Source organism: Pelodiscus sinensis, chromosome 28, assembly GCF_049634645.1.
Source record: "Pelodiscus sinensis isolate JC-2024 chromosome 28, ASM4963464v1, whole genome shotgun sequence".
Classification (NCBI taxonomy): domain Eukaryota; kingdom Metazoa; phylum Chordata; order Testudines; family Trionychidae; genus Pelodiscus; species Pelodiscus sinensis.
This window is the reverse complement of record NC_134738.1, coordinates 16,249,915-16,272,829: the sequence shown is the minus strand read 5'-3', so window position 1 is coordinate 16,272,829 and position 22,915 is coordinate 16,249,915. Positions and strand designations below refer to the sequence as shown.

The following is a 22,915-nucleotide window of genomic DNA, read 5'->3' as shown; positions in this document are numbered from 1 at the left end:
TACTGTATTTGAGAAACTTGGCCAGTCTTGTGACTTGTCCCTTGGCTAGGGGTTTCTGGCTGGCACAATAAACCGGAACTAGGCAGGGATCATCTCTCTTTGGGACGTCTGCCAGAGGGACCGGGTTCTGCGGAGCTGTTCCCCAAAGGAAATGCTCCTGGGTTAGCCAGCTGTGCCCCCCGGGAGGCCTTTATCTAAGAGGCCAGTATTGAAATCGTCTCCCAGACCGTGATAGTCCCGTTCGTCCTCCAGAGGATGCTTCATCAACGCCCATGGCCACCTCGCACGGCTTTGCCTCTCGGGTTCTGCCCTGACGCTGATGGAGGGCGACAAGCTCTGATTAGGCAAAGGACCGGAGGCTGAGCTGGGTTAGTGGTAGGCCCAGAATTGCCATTTCGAACAGTATTCGGGATCCAGAGGAAAGAAGGTGGCCCAGAGTCTCCGGAAATTCACACTTGCTCAGCATTCACCGGCCTTTCCTGGTATGTTCTTTGCAGCAGGGAAAACCTGCCCCGTGGACCTTGCCTGGGCAGGGCGAATCTCCAGAGGCAGGGGTGAGGAGAGGGCCCGACAGCACGGAGACGAAGATGTTCAGGTTACTGCAGCCTGGCAGCAAGGGACTCCAATTCCAGGGAGGCTTTTACAAGACTATTTATGCCTCTCTTCATGAGAAACCACGGTTGCCATAGCAACTGACACATCACATGGTATAGTTTGGCTGTAGTAGAACTACAAAGCACCTTCGTGCTGCTCGAGTGCTTTCCCGCCGGAGGAGAGCTCGGGCTTGGCTCCCCGGAGAACCCTGTGGGAGCCGGAGCTTCACGCTGGCCTCCAGGCCAAGGTGGATGCTTGTGGCTGGGTTTGACGTCAGGCACGGCGCGTTGGTGCGTGGTGGGGGCTCGCAGCAGGGGGCGGCTGCCCATACTGAGCCAGGTGGCATGACAGAGGACGTGTAGTGGCCAAGCAGGGAAGAACAAATTGCTTACGACCAAGAGGAGGGCAGTTTTCGTTTTGCTCTGGGCTGAGACAGGCGGCGTGCTCTGGTTAGGGTGTGGCTCGGTGTAGTGAAGTTGGCAGAGGAAAGGAACACCGGCACATCGGTACCTGTAAAGTGCCGGGAGAGGAAGAACTGATTCGTACAAGGAACGGGCATTGCTGTTTGTGAATTCCAGCATGGCTCACAGCTCTGGCCCTGCAGTGATGGATTCCATGTGCACTGAAATCGGGCCATCTGCCCGCCCCGGGGGAAGACAAGCTGATCTGATATACCCTAGTAATGAAGCTGTGGTAGAAAGTCTCCCACTTCTCCCCTTCTCTCCGTCTCCCTTGGCATCTGTGGGGATTTCAGCCTGGCTGTGGAGTCTGCGAGTGTGTTTGTGCACTGACTTGTTTCTCCCTTTCCTGTGCTCCCACTGAGCTTGTAAATCTGTCAGTCCAGCCTAGGACGGCTTTATTGCTGTATCATCTCTGCTTAGCCACATGTGCAGGCTGGACTCTCTTAGCTAGGATAAACTTAAGCAACAACACATGATCTGGTAGCACTTTATAGACTAACAAAACATGCAGATGGGATCATGAGCTTTCGTGGGCACAGCCCACTTCTTCAAATGACTGGAGATTTGAGTTTAGGATGTCCAGACCCAAAATAAATAGGAGAGAAGGGAGAGGGGGGAAGGAAACAAGAAGCAGAAGGTATGTAAATATCAAAGGGAAAACCAAACAGGCAAAACTGGTAATCTATAAGCACCTAAAATTGGCTAGTTAAAAGAAGCAGATAAGGATCATAGGATAGGAATTAGAGAGGAAGAGTACTACCACAAGAATCTACACAGACAAAGAGCTGTTGGCACCTTCATTGTTTGTTTGTTTGATAATGTCCCCACCATCCATTATCTCAATTGAGGCCATAGGTGTGAAAATTAAATCTGTGGATGAATTGTAATTCCAACCCTTCTCTGCGTATTTGGCTTGTAATATTGGTCTTTAATAAGACAGCCACTTGGAGATCTTTTAAAGTGTGACCAGGTAGATTCAAGTGTTCCCCAACGGGTTTCTTATGTTCCCTTTACGGAGATCTGATTTGTGTCCATTGATTCTTTACCATAGGGACTGCCCAGTTTGTCCAATGTATATAGCAGTGGGGCATTGCTGGCATTTGATGGCACAGATCAAATTACTGGATGTGTAGTTAAATAAGCCTCTGATTTGGTAGCTTGTGTTGTTGTCTCCAGTAATGAATTCGCTTGTATAGATATGTGGGCAGAGTTGGCACCGCGACTGATTGCAGGGCCAGGTTCCTGGATGCTTATGATGTGGTTGTGTAGCATGGTTACCAGAAATAATTTGTTTCAGGTTGTGGGGATTCTATATCACACACCCGCCTCGGAGGACAATACACCCCAGTTAATGGGGGGAAGATCATCCATCCTTTTCCTGGAGATTTAACAGGGGTGGGCACAGAGTTTTACTTCACCTTTCTCATGAACCTGCTGGGAAAATCCTGTGCCGAGGGCCAGCATGAGGCTGAGCCATCGGCCCTAGTTTGAGGGCTCTAGTGGGACTTAGACAAGTTCTGAGCACTCCCTATCTCTCTACACAGAGATGCAATTCACCATCCCTCTTTTTCTATTGGTCTTAATCCACGGAGGGTTTCTTTGGGTGCGTGGAGTTGTTGGTTGTCTCCCAGTGTCTATAGTTGCTTGTGTTTATGACAAACCCAACAATATTAGCTCTGGCAGTGACCTGCGAAGTAAGATATGCGCCGCGGTGGCATGTTTTTGCCAGTGTTCCAATTGCATTCTTCTGCCGTTTGTGCCAGCGCCCAGCTGGCAGAGACTGCTCCAAGTGACTGACAAGAGAAGCATTCACAGTCCGGAAGAGGGGTTGGCAGCTGTAGAGGGGCACCACTGACCTACAGAACCCCAACGTCCAGCAAGAGAGAGGAGCTGCAAATGGGCAGTAGGCAGAAATGTCTGGGCAGGGATCAGTCTGGGGTGAGGTGTACCCCAGCGGGAGCAGCTGTGTGCTACTGGACATGCTGGTAGTGGCTGAGCGTGTTTGCTGACCCCCCCAGTGCTGCAATTGGGTTAGCTGCAGGGCTGGCATACTTCTCAGAGCACTGCGAATGTGGAGGGCGATAGAACCATGGGCGATATGCCACAGACAGCCGAATGCACGAGTGCAAATCCCGAGCAGTCGTGCGGAGAGGGAACGAACTGTGGTAATGTTCGGTTAACCTCTTGTCTGTGGAGCAACATTCTGCCATTACAATCAGCCATCTACACGTCTCCTTCACAGCTGGTGTCTTGCTTCTGGCTGTGGGTGATACTCACTGCTTGCAAGGAAGACAGAGTGGCCCCCTGGCCAGTTGCACAGTCCAGCTCTGGGGCTAGTGTGTGGGAACTCTTCCTGTTCCTTGCAGGGCCTGGGTTACCGTGTCCCGAGACATGAAACCTTGTTATCCTTCCTTCCAGAACATGCACTTCACTACAGTGGCCACACAATTCTCAGGCTGCTAGTCAACACATATTTTATTCAAGATGGCACAAATTTGCAATTGAGGTTTGACATTCACTAGATACACTGTTTAAACAGATCAGGGTACGTCTACATTGCACTGTATCCCCAAATAGCTACCCTGCGTCTACACAAGTAAATAAAGCAAAGTAAACCTTGTTGCATGAGGGATAAGGAATGGCTTGAAATAGCGCATTACTTTGAAATTTGGCGCTGTGTAGATGTGCCAAATTTCAAAATAAGCTATTTCAAAATACTTTCAAAATAAGATATGCAATTCACTTAGTGCAAATTGCGTATCTTATTTCAAGTTTAGGGTGCTGTGTAGATGCACCTTTATTGAGTTGGACACACTTTGGCACTATCTTGTGTGTACACACACACACACACTTTATTTATCCTAGGAGTGAGTTTGTGTCACTTTAGGAGGAACTGGATCCTCTGGAATGTTGTTAGTCACTGCTAATCGGCCTGGAGGCATAATCTACAGAGAGCGACTCCTGCTCCTCTTGGGCTCAGACACGGGACCTTTTATTTTGCATCCACGACTTGTTACTTCCTTGGTTCTCGCCCTTTATACAACTAGGTAAAAGACCGGAAGGGGCATGGTGGGATGCCGGCGGAAGCCAACTCTCGTTGACAGTAAAGGGAAGGGAAAAGACAAGCGTCTCTCGCACTGGTAGAAGCTTTGTCACCAAAACTGGGTTCTTCCTGATAAGGGCATTGCAGTGTAAATGCACTGACTACTTGACGCCAAAAGGCAAAACGTGCCGGTCTAGACAAGCCCCGATAGAGTTTGGTTTAATCCCAGAAGCTGGAGGCTTCGTATTCCGTGAAGAATGGTGGTGACGGGCGGTGCAGGTAGCTGTCCAGTCCCCGTCGGCATGGAGAGAGGCGCGTGTCGGTAGCTTTCCGCGAAGGAGCAGTTTGGCAGCCTGTGTCTAGCCAGTTTGTCCAGGGTTGGATGTTTCTGGGAGTTCCATACAAGCCCATTGTAAATATTGAAACTTCCTCCCCTCCCACTCTGCTGCTTTCATGCCTCAGGCTTTGAGATGTTTTGACACATGCAGCTCAGCTGTGTGGGAGACCCACGCAGAATCCTTCCTGCTCCCGGCTGGTGCCGCGCTCTGGCTCGGAGCGTTGAGAGCTGCAAACAGACGGGAAGCCAACTGACTCGAGGAGACTGGGCCGCCCAGGGAGAGGCACTGTGGGGAGAGGGGCTAGCCCCAGTCTGCAGGGCAGAGGGACCCAGGCAAGGAGGGCAGGCCGGCAGAGGAGACCAGCCCTGGAGGTGGGGTGGGGGGAGAGGAGTCTTCCCTGCAGCGTTTACTGGCTCCGAGAGCGAGTTTGAGGACGAGCTCCTGACTAGGAGGGGGCGTCTGCAATGCAGCACTTCTGGAACCAGCAGGAAGGCGTGGGATTACCAGAGTGAATCACGTCACGGGCCGTGGAGACCGCTGGGCAGGGTCCTGACTGCGGCTGCTGACTGGTGCTTCAGAGGAAATTCACTCAGGGGCTCCTGCCTGGCCGGAGCCTGGCTGCGCCTTTCCATGCCTGCAAAGGGAAGGCTTTTCAGGCATGCATTCCTCACCCAGCGTGCGGGCGCCTCCCCTCATTCACTCCCTTCCTCCAGGCCTGCTTCTCCTGGGGGGCCACCCCCTCCCCACAGCACGTCTGTTTGGGGAAGACTTTTGAAAACTTGGTTTACGTGCATTTATCAGAACGGACGCGAAGACTCCTTCAGCCCTGCAGTGCCCAGCTATTGTGACGATTTGGGGCTGCCCCCTCCCCTCGTCTCTCCGCACCCTTCTGCCCACCTGGTTTGTTTCAGCTTTGCTGTGCTGCGAGGCCCAAAGGCAGGGACTGTGCCGCCTTAGCTGCGCAGTTTGGGGTCTTGGCCATGCAATGAAGAACCATTTTTAAAAAGTGCTGTTGCTGCCGACCCAGCTCAGCAGTGGCACAGAGATGTGGTAGGGTGGCCAGCCGGCGTGGAGCAGTGTGTGGATCCATCAAAAGCAGGCAGCTCTCTGTGGGTGCAGCCGTGTCTGCCCAGCCACAGGGCTTCCCTGAGTTGCCCTGGCTGATGCCTTGATCCCGGGTGGGCTGCGGCTCATTTTGAAGCCTAAAGTATAAAATGCTGCAGTGAGGACTCTTGGCCGGGTTCCTTTGTGCGGGTTGCAGGCCTGTTCTGCATGCTGCCCTGCCAGTGTGCAGGGTGGTACTGCCGGGACAGGAACAGTCGGTTTCCAGAGCTGGCCTCAGGATGGTTTTACCACAGGCCTGACAGCGGCCAGCGAGCATGGGAAGCCGTGGCCGTCCAGACAAGCTCTGCAGTTCTGATCAGCTCAGAGACCCGGCCCCAGACTCCTGCTCTGAGGCTCTGGGGGACCATGTTGCAGGGCTAGTGGCTGGCAAATCAGTACCCTGGGATCAGGAGGGGGCGGTGATGGCAAAGCTCAGCAGGCTCTGAACCGCTGCCACCCAGTTCTGCAGAGACTGGGCTCCCGAGCAGCCCCCCACAAGGGTGGCCTGAGGCTGGACTCACACCAGCACTCTGAGCTCATGGCTCCAGCCGATGGCTGCAGCTTACAGGAGAGAGCCGAGAGTCCGAACTGGAGTGTGGCTCCCTGCGTCAGGAAAGAAGGGTGGGGCGTTTGAACAAGCACCCCTGAGCTCCTCTTGCCAGTAGGCGCCTACCTGTGCTTTCCTCATCTGAACGGTGGTTAGAGATTGGGATGTCTCAGCTTAGAAAAGAGGAGACTAAGGGGATACGACAGAGGTCTATAAAATCATGGCTGGTGTGGAGAAAGTGAATGAGGAAAAGTTGTTTACTTGTTTTCATAATACAAGAACTAGGGGTCACCGTATGAAATCAATAGGTAGCGGGTTTAAAACAAGCAAAAGGAAGTTTTTCTTCACACAGCGCACAGTCAACCTGTGGAACTCCTCGCCAGAGGATGTGGTGAAGACCAGGACTTTAACAGGGTTCAAAAAAGAGCTAGCTAGATTCATGGAGGCGAGGTCCATCAATGGCGATTAGCCAGGATGGGCAGAGATGGTGTCCCTGGCCTCGGTTTGTCAGAAGCTGGGGATGGGCGACAGAGGAGAGACCACTGGATGATTCCCTGCTCTGTTCACTCCCTCTAGGGCCCCTGGCATTGGCCCCTGTGGGCAGACAGGACACTGGGCTGGTGGGCTTTTGGTCTGACCCAGTCTGGCCGCTCTTACGTTCCTATGTTTTGTCGGGGGTGGGAATCCGCTGCCTGGGGCTCCCAGGGCCAGACCTCTCCTCTGCAGTGCGCTGCAGCCTGCTCACTCGACTAGTGATGCCCTACTGCCAGCTGCAGGAGCTTTCAATAGCAACGGGAGGTGGGGGCTGTCGCTGCTCTCCTGCTCCTTTGGGTCTTTCCCCTGGGTTATGCCAGCGACCTCTGCGCTCTGTGTGGCTGCCACATGCACCAACCCTGTCGTTCCCACTTCCCTGCCGAAGCCTCCCCTCCCCCTCTCCAAAAACCGTACAGCGGCCCGTGAGCTCCTGCAGGGGCCCCGCCATCCATCACGCTGGCGCCTGTGAAAGGAGGCTCTTCAAACGGCCATCGCTGGCCTTTCTGCCCAGGCCCCGTTAGCACCGCTGCAGAAGCAGGCAGCTGCCGGGAGCACATTCATTATTAATAAAGGGTTTTTTCATATGATTGCAAAATGAACCAAGCAACCCGAGAGAGCAGCAGCGTCCCACCAGCTCTCGAGTCACAGGAGAGCACAGGCAGTCCCCAGCACTGATCCGAGGCCTGGCCCTTCACACCGGCATCGCTGCTCCCATTTGGCTTCGTCCGATGCCCCCTTCCCACCTGTTGTCTGTCTTGAGCCTTTAATTCTGGGCCAGATGCTGGAACGGATTAAGGGACTGAGAAGGGAGCATCCCCTTCCCTGGAGCAAACCCAGGCAGGTGCAGCTTCTGCTTGATCTTGTCACTGCCGCTGGTCCCTGGTGCAGCAGTTCTAATTCCCCGGCCTGTGAGTGACTTTCAGGATGGGACCTGGAAACGTGCTAGCAGCACAAGGGCTTCTCAGTCCTTTCTAATGTGGCCATGGCCAGTGCCCCTTCAGTAATAATGAGCCGCAGGACATGTGCTGGTTTCCAGAAAAAGCTCGTGCTGAAGTGTGGGCCAGGTCCGAAGGGCTGCACTGGCATGATTGCTCAAGTGTGATTAGGAAAGCATTGCTCGCTCTGAGTGGCGAGAACAACGGTGTATCTCTGAGCTATTTGGCCTTCCTGAGCTGATGTCCGCAGGCGTGAGGGTGGGACCAGAGCAAGGCAATCGAATGGCTCCTATCCCACTGGCCTGATTTTTTTGTATCTATCTAGATGATGGAACAGTGTTGTGTGTACTGTGAGCTGGTCTGTGCTCACCCGGGGTATTGTCTCTTTAGATGCTTGTACCTGTGGAGCGTGTTCTGGGAGTGGGAGAACAGTTGCTAAGGGACTCAACATTGATCTCCACCATTTAGATCGTTCATTTCCAGTTTCCATCTAGTACTCTTCCCCTCCCCCTTTGGCATTGTTCTAAGTGGATTTGGATGTACCTTTGTGGGCATTCTCAACCAGCGTGTTGGAATGGCCTTCTGAAATAGCATGGCCACAAGCTGTGTCTAAAGCATGAGCTATGTGCTAACGTTTGGGTATTTTAACCCCCCCAGCACATATGTTAATTGTTGCCTGCTGATTGTTGCCTGCCAACATGTAGAAATAACAAATCATGAAACCCCATATGTGAAGTGTGAAATAAAAGAAGAATGTGTATGAAAACCGTTTCTGGAGGTGTATACTTGCTGAGGCTGGTGGGAAGAATGTTAGCCATATGGTGCAAGATCTTCTCTCATGACACAATTTACTATTGCTGAGGAAACTGAACTGACATGCAGAGAGGATACTGACCGGGAAGGGGAGGTTTAAAACTTAAAAAAGGAAATCTTCAATAAATAATAAACCTCTGTGAAGCAGCAGCAGACAAAATGTCCATTGTTTGCTGCGGAGCCTGGGAAAGAGAAGTAAGAGTTTGAAATATTTAGAACTTGCAGTACTGTCTAAGTGCTAGCGCTCGGCTGAATGGTTTGAGTCCCGCTGGCTGGGACAGTGGCTGTGCATTAATTCTTCGGCTTCTTGGAAGAAACCCTTTTAAGAAGGTGCAGGAATTGAATCTCTTTGTCTCAGCTTTTGCCTTTCTTACCTGTTGTTTTTTTATAACAGTATTACCTAGGAAGCTGGTGGAAGAAGAAATGTCCAGGTGACTTTTTGCATGCTTCTTAGCAGTCGGTTCTGAGATGCCTTCCTAACGCAATTCTACAGCCATGTGTCTTTTTAAAAATTCAGGTTAGTTACTGAAGATGAGCCGAGGACTAGCCAGTTGTGGGCTTAATAATCGCTAGGGTACGTCTACTCGGGGACAGCAGACCTGTGCATCAGGGCTAAAAATTGCTGTGTCGACATTTCGATGTGGACTTGAAACTCAAGTTCTAGGACCCTCCCCCCTCCTACGAGGGATGTAATAGTGGAGTTGTTTAACTGATTAATCAATACGCAAAAGCTAATAGGTTAATGTTGTAGACTACATGCATCCTCCCCTCTTGCCGCCCCTCCTTGCCAGTAAGATTTTTAGCAGGCAGCTCCAGCAGCCCAGCTGAGTCCTGGCTTGTGCCAGGTCCAGGACCTCCCCCCACTGGGGCTCCTAATACATTGCAATGTACGCCCAGGGTTAGTAGAATTTAAGTTAGCAGACCCTGGGTTTGTTAGGAGTATTAGGAGCCAGGCAGGCAGGTAGCCTGGCTCAGTTCCAGCTTGCACCGGGGTCTGGGAGCTCAGACTCCCCTGGACAGGGGCTGCTGCCTCTGTATCAGTAATAAAAGAAAGTTCTTCTTCACACAGCGTGTAGTCAACCTGTGGAACTCCTTGCTAGAGGAGGTGGTGAAGGCTAGGACTATAATAGAGTTTAAAGAGAAGCTGGATAAATTCATGGAGGTTAGGTCCATAAAAGGCTACTAGCCAGGGGATAAAATGGTGTCCTTAGCCTCTGTTTTTCAGAGGCTGGAGAGGGATGGCAGGAGACAAATCGCTTGATCATTGTCTTCGGTCCACCCTCTCTGGGGCAGCTGGTGTTGGCCACTGTCGGCAGACAGGACACTGGGCTAGATGGACCTTTGGTCTGACCCAGTACGGCCGTTCTTATGTTCTTATGTTCAGACCGGGGAAGGCGGGAACCTGCTTTTTCATGGGCAGAAGCAGAGTCTGGATTAGGGTTGAATAAAACCTTAGAGCTGGCAGGGACCTTGAGAAGTCGGCAAGTTCAGCCGCCTGTGCTGAGGCAGGACCAAGTAGACCTAGATCAATCCTGACAGGTGTTTGTCCAGCCTGTCCTTAGAAACCTCCAATGACGGGGGTTCCACAACCTCCAGGGAAGGTCATTCTACAGCACAACTACCCTGAGTGCTAGAAGGATTTTCCTAACATCTAACCTAAATAGGATCAAGCCCATTGCTTCCTGGCTTCCCTTCATGGACATGAACAACTGATCTGTGTCCTCTTTATAACAGCCCTTATTAGCTTAAGAGCCCCCCCCCCCCGACCTTTTCTCCAAACTAAGCAGGCCCAGATTCCTAAAACTTTCCTCGCAGGTCAGGTTTTCTAAACCTTTGATCACTTCTGTTGCTCTCCTCTAGGCTCTCTGCTGTGTCCACCTCTTCCCTAACGTTGGCCCCCAGAACCGGACCCAGCGCTGCAGCGGCAGCCTTAGCAGTGCAGAGCAGAGGGAGGCGATTTACTCCCGTTCTGATGTGACACCCCAGAATGACAGGAACCCTTTTTGCATCTGCAGCATGTCTCTGGCTTGGATTCAATTTGTGATTCGCTGTCCCCCCAGAGCCCGCGTGCAGTATGCCCACAGCTCAGTTCGTCTCCATGTTGTAGCTGTGCATTGGTGTTCCGCCTCCTAAGTGAAGTGGTTTGCACTTGTCTTTATAGAATTTCATCTTCTTGAATCCAGCCCAATTCTTCCATTTGTCAAGGTCGTTTTGAATTCAGCTCCTCTCCTTCAAAGTGCCTGCAGCCCTTCCCAGCTTTGAGTCATCTGCAAATTTCGTTTCCATTCCACTCCATTATACAAGTCATTGATGAAAATATTGAATCGTACCAGACCCAGGACTGGCCCCTGTGGGACCCCGTGAGATATATGCCCTCCTAGTTTGACAGCAAACTATTGATAGCTGTTCTTCGAGTACAGTCTTTTAACCAGCTGTGCACCCACCCTATAGGAATTTAATCTAGACCACATTCCCTTAGTTTGCTTACGAGACTATCTTATCACATCTATGGTTTCTCCCCTATCCACTAGGCCAATAACCCTGTCAAAGAAGGGACTGAGGTTAGTTTGACACGACTTGTTGACAAATCCATGCTGACTATTCCTTACAACTCTACTATCCCCAAGTGCTTACGAATTCATTGTTTAATAATTGGTTGGGCGGACTGGTCTGTAATTCCTCGTTCCTCTTTGTTTCCCTTCTACAGTCTTCTGGGACACCACCAGTCTTCCAGGAGTTCTCCAGGACACTTGTTAATGGTTCTGAGATTTCTTCATCTAGTTCCTTAAGCACTCTGGGACGAATTTCATCAAGTCCTGCTGACTGGAGTGTAGCTAAATATCCTTTACCTGTTCCTCCTCTAGTTTGTCTTGGAGTTGTCGACTGTCTGGTCATCTTCACCTTTTTAAAGTAGTGAAGTTGGGATGTGAATGTTTAACCAGTTAACCGGCTGGTGCTGGAGCAGCCCCCCACCCTGGGAGAAGGGAGGGACTCCAGCCTGGCCCCCCACTTGCTCCGCTTAATTGGGTAACCAGTTAAACATAATGTTTAATGGGTTAACTAATTAAATGGGGTTTTACATTCCTAGTCTGAAGCAGCGGAAGCAATGACTGTCTCACCTTTCTGATGGTGATAGAGAGGTAGCCGTGTTAGTCTCATCTTGCTGAAACAAAAAAAGGCCTGTGTAGCACTTTAAATACTAACAAGATGGTTTATTAGGTGATGAGCTTTCGTGGGCCAGACCCACTTCCTCAGATCGTATTCTGGAAGAGCATTGGCATTACCATATATACCAAAGGGATACAATGAAAAATTGTGTCCCTTTGGTATATATGGTTGTGCCAATTTTCTTCCACATATTGATCTGAGGAAGTGGGTCTGGCCCACGAAAGCTCATCACCTAATAAACCATCTTGTTAGTCTTTAAAGTGCTGCACAGTCCTGCCTTTTGTTTCACCTTTCTGATGTCATCAGTCATTAGCTCGCCTTCCCTTCTAAGAAGAGCCCCTCCAATGACCTTTGTTTTTCTCTAGCTCCTCATGCATTTAAAGTGTCTCTTCTTATTAAACAACCAAGTAACTTGCCCCTTTCTTGGGATTTGTACCTAGAAAATCCCTTGTAATTACCTACAGATGGGCTCCCTGGGGGCCTGTTTCCACAGGACTCCCTGCTCTCCTATCGGAGCTGAAAACACAGTAGCCTGGAATGAGCGGCTCAGCACTTGTTATCTCCAATTCTCATCACCAGGCTGGCTTCAGGTCTAATCTGACAGCCCAGCAATTATGATTTCCTGTCCTTGTGCAGAGAGCAAGGCCGGGAGAGGAGAACTTCAGCCTCGTTTTCCTTGGAGATCAAAGTTCTCTTTAGCAGCAGAGCTGTGTGCGGCTGGTTAGCTTTCACACCCAGACAAAGGGTTCAGAATGAGGCACCGTCATATCCAGGGGTGGCCCTCCACAGGGAACTCCCAGGGCTGGCTGGTGTCATGCTGTGACTTTCCTGATCGCCCTGTGAAATACTAAATCCTGATGAATGTGAGCTGAAATCAATGTCCCGAGTGTGATCGTGATCTCACACCTGTTTGCATCAGTCTGTTGACTTAAGAGACTGTTTGCTGTTGCTTTCCAGCTGGGGGCGGAGGGGGGTAAGAAAAGTGCATCATGACTCGCTCTCTGTTTGTTAGCCTCTAAGGTGCCCCAGGACTTAAGAGAAGTCACTTCTGGTGCACGCAGGTGTAAGCTGAAAGGAGAATCAGGCTGGTTGTGTAATTTAAGAGAGTGTGTGTGTGTGTGTGTGTGTGTGTGTGTGTGTGTGTGTGTGTGTGTGTGTAAAAGTCAGTCCAGCTTGCAGTGAGGCAGATCTTCCTGAGTTCTCATCCACCTGTCATCTACTCTGTGAGTTTTAGATGCGTGCCCTGCAAGCACCTGCCAATAGAACCATTCTGGACCCACGTCCAGTCCCGTACACTCCAAAGTGCAGCATGTGCTGGTTGCAGGACCTTGCCTGTCTCCTTGGGACCCCTCCGGTATGGGTTTGCAAAAGGAGATCTGCAGGACAGGTGGATGCCGGACGGGGCCACCGTCTTGCTTGGGGCTGGGTGGGAGGACTGGTGTGAGTGGAAATGGGAGCCGCCGTCACGCTAGTCTCTCAAGAGAAAGGTTTGTTACATCCTAAATAAAAATCAGTGTTTTGGCTCTCAGGCTGCGAAGCTGCCTCTTCCACCCTGGTGTCAGCCGGGAAGAGAAATACCTGAACTGCGCCGGGGGAGACAGCCAGGGAGGAGTTCTCAGCCCACGGCATGTAGTCCCATGACGGAGGGACAGCATTCACCCAGGCTTGCGGAAATACTTCCCGGTGTTGCAGGAACAATAGATTTAGTTCTCTTGTCAAGGAGAGTCACATGCTGGATAATCTGATTGTCTTGCTCACACCCTCCCTTCCCTGGTCCAAGGACATGCATTTCTAGTACTGTCTGCTTGGGTCTGTCACTGTTACACAACAGGTGAGTGGAGTCTTGTGTACTATACTCTGCCAAAGATGCGCAATTAGCACCAAGTGGAGTTTGCATTTATACATAGTCTGTTGCCGAGCAGAATACAGGGGAAATGAATGTTTACTTCTGCTGTCACTCAGCAGAGTACAACAGAAATAAAGTGATAGGCTGTCGGCAGCTGTTGCTCTCGGTGCCTTTTAGCGATTGACCATTTTTGGCAGGATTTATGTGGGATGGGTAAAGGCTCTGCTTTCTTCTTGTCACTGAATTTAAATCTGTCCTCAATCTGTCTGGCTTGCTAGTGCTTGTTTTGGGTGGATGATTTATATAAATGGGTGCAGGTAATGCAATGCTCATGTGGAAATCTTTCTTTAATGGAGGTTGCTAACACCCTCCTCTGCAAGACCCCTCTGCCGAGATGGCTCTTTAGGGTTTGTCAGACACGTCCTAATAAATTGCATGTGGAATGGTTACTGTTGCCAAACGCTTCCTAATAGTTTGAATTGCCCAGGCGTTCCGTGGCCTGAGTCTGTCTACTACAAAGCCTTCCCGAGGTGGCGTCAGGGACGCTCTGGTTCCATTGATTCTCCTCCGCCCTCTCATCTCTCTGCCCCCTCTTCTGCCTCGTCGTCTCACTATGAAAAGCAACGAAACCCTTGAAAGGCAAAGGCAGCAGGGAGCCTGGGACAGCGTTCTCCGCGTGACTAGGGCTGCGGGGTCATTGTGCGAACTCAGCCAGCAGCCGGGCGTAGCGAGGGACTCCCCTCCCGGCCGTGGACAGAGCGTTTGCAGGTACCTGCATCCACAGCCACCCACTTCCCAGTGTTCGAGAGAGTCGGCTGCATGCCCGGGGCTGAAGCAGGGGCACAGGCTGAGCACTGAACTGTGCTGGGGACAGAGGACTAGCCCCACACCTCTAACGGGGAGCCCACGGCGGGGCCTGACTGTGCTGTTGGAAGAGGCCAGAGCCCTTTGGGCTATATCTACAATCGCAGCTTCTTGCGTGAGAAATATGCAAATGAGGCAAAGTGTGGAATATCTCCAAGCCTCATTTGCATACCTAATGAGCTGCCATTTTTGCAGAAGAGGCTCTTGTGCCCGAAGGAGCTGTCTACGCTGCCCCTTCTAGCGCAAGAAAACCCCTCTTGCGCAAGGCCGCTACGCTGATTATTTTCAGGAATAACCGCATTGCGCAAGAGGGGTTTTTTGCACAAGAAGGGGCCGTGCAGACACCTCCTTCTGGCGCAAGAGCCTCTTCTGCAAAAATGGCGGCTCATTAGGTATGCAAATGAGGCTTGGAGATAGTCCACACTTAGCCTCATTTGCATATTTCTCGCACAAGAAGCCACGAGTGTAGACATAGCCCTGGTGTCTGTCCCGGTGTGCGACTGGGAGCTCCAGCGGGGAGGCTGGAACCATGCAGGCGTGGGCAGAGAGCACTGCGACTGCAGGAGGGGAAGCCAGGTCGGGATCGAAGGTCCCCCAGGCCCGTCCTGAAAGCAAACAGAGCAGAAAACGTACCGAATGCAGCTGTGCCTGCCAGGGCGGAGCAGAGGGGCTTGCAGTCCAGTGAGCAGGTGAGCGCATGCCCTGACTGTATAGACACAGCCCTGCTATTCGGGGCTTTCTCTGTTACGGGCAGCTCTCACCCCACCCCTCCTACTTTCCACTGGACGGGCCGTCCAGTCACCCGGCGCAAGAGGAGTGAGCCCAGCACACAGCGGCTGCTCAGGTTTTCATTCATGAATTGGGGCTACTGAGTGAGAGAGAGACTCAGCCCCTTGCCCCTTGCCGTAGATGGAATGTCTGCAGCCCTGGCTGGCAGGCGGCAGCTCTCACTGGCTGGGCTGAGTCAGGGTGTGGAGGGGAGCTCGCTAGGAAAATCCAGGGTCTTGCAGGTGTGCTGGGTGCTGCAGCGGGTGGCAGGCGTGTCCCGGGTCAGCGCCAGGCGCAGTGCTCAGGCCCTGGCGCTTGTGCCCCAAGGTCAGTAAGGGTCTCTGGCCCCCTGATGAGAGCAGAGGCATTAGGGAGGGAGGCAAACGCTCATGGCTTAAACTGGAGACGTGATCATTTCTCTGGGGCCGGGTTCCTTGGGGCATCACAGGGCCAGAGGCGCGGGAACAGCTTCACCCTCAGTTACCTCCGTCTGTGCCTGTCACCACCCCGTGGGGCTGGGGCTGGCGGGACCCTGCATACAGGGCTTTGTGGCGGAGCCAGCTGCTGAGTGGGACCCAGGGCTGGGACACTTGAAATACCTGCAGGAATCCTGGGAATTGTTTCCCGTGGCAGGTAGCAAGACGGAGTGACTGCGCCTTCACACCAGTCATTGGCTAGCAGCACAGCGCGTTCTGCACATGTGCTCTGTAGCCTTCTGTTTCCCACCACAATCAACGAACCCAGGTCAGTGCTAAGGAACCCAGTGTCATTTCCCACCTTTGGCTGCAGCGGGCTGCTTGTGACTGATGTACGAGTACACAGATCTTATACGCCGCCTCTTTTTGCTGCTCCGTTTCTTTTCTCCCAGCCTTGCTTTTGCTGACTTGCACCTTGGATAGCTAGTTATTTGCAGAATGAGGAAGGAGAGTACCATGAATTTAGAAATTCCTATTAACCAGGTCATTCACTAATCTATTTTTGTGACTAGGAAATAGCAGGAAACAAAAATATTTAAATAGCTGTCTAAGAATGGCTTGAGTCCCGCTTGCGCCCCAGACGAAAGGGGCTTTGGATTGCCAACTGAGTCGCCAGCCCAAAGCCGTGATCCATCGGCTGTGTCCATAGCGTTTCTCAGAATTGGTTTCACAGCAGCAAGCCGTGTCGTGGACGAGCACGTTGGGGGGCAGGGGTTTCTTTAGTCCTTAATTCCATGCCTGGCTTGTCATTGTGGAAATCTGGAACTAAAACTCACAATAATGAATTATGGTCGTTAAAAGTAAATGTTGTGAGGTCTGGAGTTTTGTTTACAGTCTGAAAGCATTTCAATTGCTTTCTGCTGCTTCCTTGGAGTCCTTCATGTTATGTATTAATTATATTGTATTGGAAACCAAGAGCCCCCATCCATATTGGGACCCTGTTGTATTACAGGCCATCCTGGTTCCTGTCCTAAAATTAATTGATAATCCAATTTAAGAAACATTTACTTTCTGAGTCTAACAGCCAGTAAGAAGGCAGAGCAGAGAGGGCAAGGATATCAGCAGTAAGAATGTGGATTTACACAGGCTAGTCGTGTGCTTCATTTGAGGGTAGAAATAAACAGAGTATCCGCCGTCCCCGTTCCGTGCAGCACGTCCATTTATCTGAGAATTGTGTACAAGGCATCACACTTGGGTTGCTGATTTTGTCCGTCCTTACACCTGCACCTACGGCATTTCCGATGTTACAGCTTTGTTTACCTGTACTGAAGTTTTGGCGCGCAGTCAGCTTCTTCGGAATGCTAGTTTGCTCCTCTCTTCGTGGGCCACAGTGGAATGTCACATGTGACTTGTCCGTGGTTGGTGTTACCCCGGAAAATAACGGTTCCCTCTGTTCTGTTTCTGTTTGTGTCCTTGCACGCAGATGAAGTCGTCTGACATCGACCAGGAATTATTCACAGAAAGCTATTGCAAAGTGTGCAGTGCTCAGCTCATCTCAGAATCTCAGCGGGTGGCACATTATGAGGTAAGATCTTTGTGACTCTGAGCCTAAAGTGGAGAGTGATGTTTTGCAGTGGCTGTGATAGATTGCTGGAAACAGCACAATTCTTCCCTGTTCCGTTGGAATCACGTTTTGGGCTCCTGCTGGAAGTTGACACAGAAATGTTTGAAATTTCACATTCCCAGGCTTAGAGAACCGTAAAACAAGAGCCTGAGCTACATCCAGGGTGGCTCACAGACTTGCTGGGCCCCTGGGCAAGGGGCTAGGCCAGCTCTGAGGGGCTTTGGAGGGAAGAGGTGGGGCCGGGGCCAGCCTCCCCAGCCAGCCCTTGAGTGTTGCTGGGAGCATGACGCCCAGAGCTCCGATGGAGATTTAAAGGGCTCGGGGTTCTGGTCAACACTGCTGTTGCAGTAGTGGTGGAGGCCTGGAGCCTGAGCCCTTTTGAATCTCTGGGCCCGGGGCAGAAGCCATCTTTACCCCCACCCTCCTTCTGTCGGCAGCCCAGCCATGTCCACTTAATATACAGACTGAAACTGATTTTCTAAGCTTTTCTTTGGCACTTGGGAATGTTTGGCGATGTCTGGGGTATTTGTTATTCTGCTCAGCCTCATTACATTAATACCTTGTGGATAAAACTTATCCTTGAAGATTATTGAACCAATCCATTATAGAAAGGAAGTGCATGCAAAAAAGAAACCTTTGTAACCGATCTCGTAACTAGCCAGGTGCTAGTTAAAATGGGACAGTGCAATCAAAATGTACATGCAGATCAATGCTGTTAAAATTAAGAATAATTTTATTGCAGGGTATATTGGTCTCTAAACGTGTGTCCAATGGTTAAATAATGCCACTGTTACTTGTCTGCCACATCTCTGCTTGCTGCTGTCTAAACTTGCAAAGCCAGTTCTGCCATTTGAAGACTCTATAGAAAAAGTCGCTTTCAAAAAGAATGTCATTAGGGCGATCAGTTAAGAGTTCAGCAATTTGAACTCAAGTTTTCATATTAAATGTGCTGAGAAGGAATTTCTAATTTTGCAGAGAATGGATTAGTTTTGTAATGTATTAAAGCACTTAAGAGGTAGGCAAGCTCTAAACAATTAGAAAGGATATATCATTAAAGACGTGTTGGAACAGCAATTAACAGCACCACACATCATCAAAACAAAATTAAATAAATTCCCATTAAACAAGGGAGGGAATTACAGAAGGATATCTCATTGTACAATGCTAATAAGAGGAAATAATGCAAATCATACCCTGCCTTGGCATCAGACACCAGAGTGAATGCTCTTTGAGCTATAGGGGGCACGCTGCATGGAGCTCTGGAGGCAAGGGGTCTAAATGATTGTAAATGTGAGGCTGGCTTAGTGTCAGTCAATGTATGGCAGCCAGACATGAAAACTGTACTCAGGTGGCTCCGGTGTGGGGCTGTCTGGGGATACATGGGAGATGAAGGCATGAGCACTACAGGCCAGGGTACTGGTTATTAATTGCAGGAGTAGCCATGTTAGTGTGTATCTGCGAAAACAATGAGGAGTCCTGTGGCATTTTAGGATGTGTCTAGATTACAGGTTTTTTTTTTTTTTTTTTTTTTAAAGTGGCCTTTTTTCGAAAAAACTTCCCCTGCATCTAGACTGCTGCCGCGTTCTTTCGAAAGTAAATCGACAGAATGTGGCAGTTTTTTTGACCGTGGAAAACCTCGTTTTACGAGGAAGAACGCCTTTTTTCGAAAGTGCTCTTATATAATGCAAACTGTGCTTTTTCGAAAGAGAGCATCCAGACTGTCTGGGTGCTCTCTTTTGAAAAAGCGGCTTGCTTTTTTGAAAGTACTGGTTGTAGTCTAGATGCTCTTTTTCAAAAGAGGCTTTTTCGAAAGTATTTTTCGAAAAAGCCTCTTTCAAAAGAGGCTTGCAGTCTAGACATAGCCTTAGAGACTCGCAGATTTATTAGGGCTTAAGGTTTCATGGGAAAACCCACTTCCTCAGATGAATCAGAGTGGAAGTTACAGAAGCAGGGGTTCACACTTTCTTGTGCTCTTAGTAATCAGTGGCAGGAATAAGGACTGAACTTGAATCTGTCTTTCCCATACTAGAGCACTGGAAAGCTTTAGGGGGAAGTGAAGTGACTTTTACGGGCAGCTTGAGAGCGGGGGCTCCTTTGTGCATGGGTTTTAATGATTTAGCGAACATGAAACTCGGCACAAAACTCAGCTAATACCTCCAAGGTTTGCATCATTTTCAACAAGATGACAATTCTGTCCTCAGGAACCATCAGAACAGATCAGTTTATCCAAACTTCAGTGTCGCTTTACATGGCTGTTTTGCCATGGGTGTAAATCTGAGAGAGAATTCGGCAGTGGAAATGGAGAAGATCGATGCACAGTAGATGAGGACACGTCATTAATAAATAAAGCCAATAATAACAGCACACATTTCTTTATAAGGACCTTGTCGAGTCAACCTTCCCCTGTGCATTTTGCCTTGGCTTCCTTAGAAATTGAAGCCAGCTCTAAAGCCAGGTCTACACTTGACCTAGTAGGTCAGCAGAAGGTACTCAACTCCAGGTAACTATAACATTACTGGAGTCAACGTATCTTAAGCTGAGCTTAGCGACATCTTCACAGTGGGAGGTCGATGGGAGCAAATGCGACTGTGAGGAGCACTGTCACTAACCGGAGCCACCCTGAGCATTCAGTTGAGCAGGACTTAACTAGACCCACTAAATCAAACACCAGAAGATTGATGTCCGACATGTAAGTATAGATGTGACCTAAAGCAGTAACCTTCCAACTCTGGAGAACACTGAAGAGGAAGCCACAGGAAACCGAGTCACTAGCACAGAAAACAGGACCTGCTACCTGTGAGCAATGGGCCGTGCTAACAGCCTCGTTTCGTCTGTGCGTGTGATGGCTGGCACAGGCTGAGTTGTTAATTCATAGCAGCTGTTTTGGAAATGGAGAAAACAACCTGGGTGTGCGTTGTGTATTTCTGGAGTGATGTGTCATGCTCATTTGTCATACCTGTGCAATCCCAGCAGACACTGCTGCCATTAGGTGCAGCTGCTGCATTCTGTAACCATACCTAGCAGGCTGGGCGACACAGTGAGTGCAGTGAGCTGGGAATCGGAAGGGACAAGCCAAACGTGCCCATCTGCCTCAAGAAAGTGGAGTGGCAAAGCCCCACCTGGAGCGAAGATGTTGAGTCACCTGTGAGCAGGTGCTGTGCTAAAGGCACCCAGAGCTAGGAGAGGTCTCCAGCATCCTTCCCCAGCAGTCTGAGCTGGCACATTCCCCTCCAGCCACCTAATGTTCCTCTTCCTCTTTGCGTGGTTCGGAGAGAGCAGAGAGGCTCTTCGTGCAGCTGCAGCAGCGTCTGTTCTCCTGGCTGGCCAGACCTCCTCTGTCTTTGTTTCTTTGTGCTCCAAAGTGGAATGCTACCTCCTCCCGCAACCCCCATGAGACGCACTGCCTCCCGGGTATTTGGGTGCTTTGGAATAAGGGAGAGACCATGACTGCTCTGCTCCCTGGGATCACCCACTGCTGAACACCCGGTGGGACATGAGCCCTGCAGTGTAGCTCTTGGTGGGAGTGCTAGTCTTCAGGCAGAGTATTTTAGAGCAGGAAATGCTGCTCCAGATGCTCTTCCAGAAATGTTGCTACAGGGAGCAGATGCAGCAGGTGGAAGAGGCACAGATGCGTGACTGATGCGTTGCATTTGATTTTTACCTTCTGTTTGTATCTTGCATTTGTCTTTTAATAAGAAAACCCCCACGTGAGTATCCAGTTCTTAGATTCTGAACACCAGGGCTACTCAACATGTGGCCCATGAGCCGCATGTGGCCCGTGGCCCACAGTACAGTTTGGGCTTACGTGGGGCTTAGCACGCCACCCACGGCTGGGAGCCAAAACAAAAAAGTCGTCAATAGAATGGTCTTCTGTCGAGATACGTTTTAGCAGTTAAATTCCTGGACTGCCATTGCTCGTTAGAAGGGCTGTCCTATGGGTGGAAAGCGGGTAACTATTGCATTTTATTAATATCAGCAGAACGGACTTAAATGGAGCCTGCGTGTTGTGTAGTCTTGCATTAATCTTTGTATTCATGCCCATCAATGTGAAAGAAGCTATTTGCATAAATATTTGCATGTCTATGCAACCACACTGAAGCTGCGGCCCTCAGCATGTGCTGTGACTATCATTGTGGCCCCCAGTACAGTAGCCCTGCTGTAGACTCAAGCGCCACACATGTATCCTGTGGTCATGTGGCACCTGCTAGGGTTTCCCCTGGCATTGCAGGAGATCGATTCCTTGATGCAGAATTTCAGGTGGTGTTTTCTGGGATAGCTTCAAATGATGCTTTTGTTTGGGATTTTTACGACACTGAAACAAAAGGATGTTTGGATAGAAAGTCTTCCTCGTCACAATGAGATGGAAATGATCATTTCATTTTGAGATGCCTATTTGAAACAAACGTTTGTTTTGAATTGGCCTGAAACTTCCTGCAGGAAAACTGAGATTTTTCAGCTGATTTAAATTTCTATGATTTCCTCCTCTCTAGCCCCTAAAAAACGTCTCCCAGGAAAAATGGTTTTTTTTCCTAACCAGTTCTAGTAATAACGTTGTTTACTAAAATGGTCAGAGAAAATAACCATGGGGGGTTCTTAGATTCTTAGAATCAATGGAGGTAGGGGATCAAATCTTCATTTTGCTCCTAGTAAGGTGGGGCCCTGATTCTGACTGATGTCTTTTGGACCCAAATGCAACTCAAATGAACAGAAAGGGCGGGGGTGTGAACAGAGCCACAGATCACCCTAATGGCTGCTGGAGCAAATATTCACAGTGCTTTCTGAGGCATGCACCAAACTCTGCTTTTCAATGGAAATTCCCAGAAAAGGCCTTAAATGGACACAACAGTGAATTTTCTGTTCCCAAACTACATTTTATTTGTCTCTGTGCTGGGGCTTATAAGAATGGGGTCTCTGCACAGCCAGCTGAAACGAGGCTGTTTATAAGCATGTCCATGTCTCTGCACGGGATAATAATGGCTAGGCAGGGATGCTAATGTGCAGAAAAGAGATTTGGGCCAAAGCTACATCTGGTTTCCTGGAGAGCTGTGCAGGCCTAGTGGCAGCCTGCCATCTCCTCTAGCTCTGTAACAGGGTTTGGACCATCCTGGTCGGTCTGTGTACTGGCACATGGAGTGGGTTTGTGCTGTTCTGTCCTTCATTTTGTTGAGACTCCCACTGTGTGGACCAGCTGCTGTTGCAATGCGGTGCGGGTGTGGCTACCCATCCAAAGGTGTGGAACAGGCTGGCTCCCACTGCTGATCTGCAAATAAAATTAATCCCATTGTTCATTTCACAAGCTGTCTGTGCCTGACCAAGAACAGCCGCACGCCCACCTCCTGGAAGCATGGCAGGCTGACAACACAGCTCCTGGTGTTTGAGGGCTTGGTCCTTCTCTACTTGAAATCAATGGGCTGACAGTCATTGCATTCAATAATGCAAGATCAGGGCCTGGCATGTAATTCTGCATATAGGAGACACCCAAGAGATATCCAAGAGGGCTTGGCTTATAGCCACCCATACATTACAATTTATTTTAGTAGCTTCTTCCATGCACAGCTACAGATTATATGTACAGACAGAGGAAAGAGACCTCAAATCTACCACATAATCTATCCATGAGCGCTGATGTTAGTGCAGTGGGAATAAAGTCTGTACCTCTAGGCCATGGAGTGGAACCTCAGCTCCGCTGTGCATATACAATTAGACATTTCTCTGTGTGAAAACGGGAGAAGGGGAAGGCACGTGAAATGAGGAGGTTTTAATCTTGCCAAAGAGGAATAGTCACTTTCACTCAGTCTCTCTTCTCCATCTCTGAGAGAGCAGCAAGAGTTCCTTTAGTTCTTGCTTTCTTTCACACTGC

General features: G+C 50.1%; 1 protein-coding gene across 2 annotated transcripts in view; it reads left to right on the top strand.

The window, feature by feature from the left end:
* Positions 1-22,915, top strand: part of LOC102452957 (secreted frizzled-related protein 1) — a 270,863-nt gene that overhangs the window by 147,794 nt on the left and 100,154 nt on the right. For both annotated transcript variants that reach the window (XM_075910928.1, XM_075910929.1), the window contains one exon: positions 16,915-17,016. In XM_075910928.1, coding sequence (XP_075767043.1) covers positions 16,915-17,016 — 102 coding nt within the window. The remainder of the gene's footprint in view (positions 1-16,914; positions 17,017-22,915) is intronic.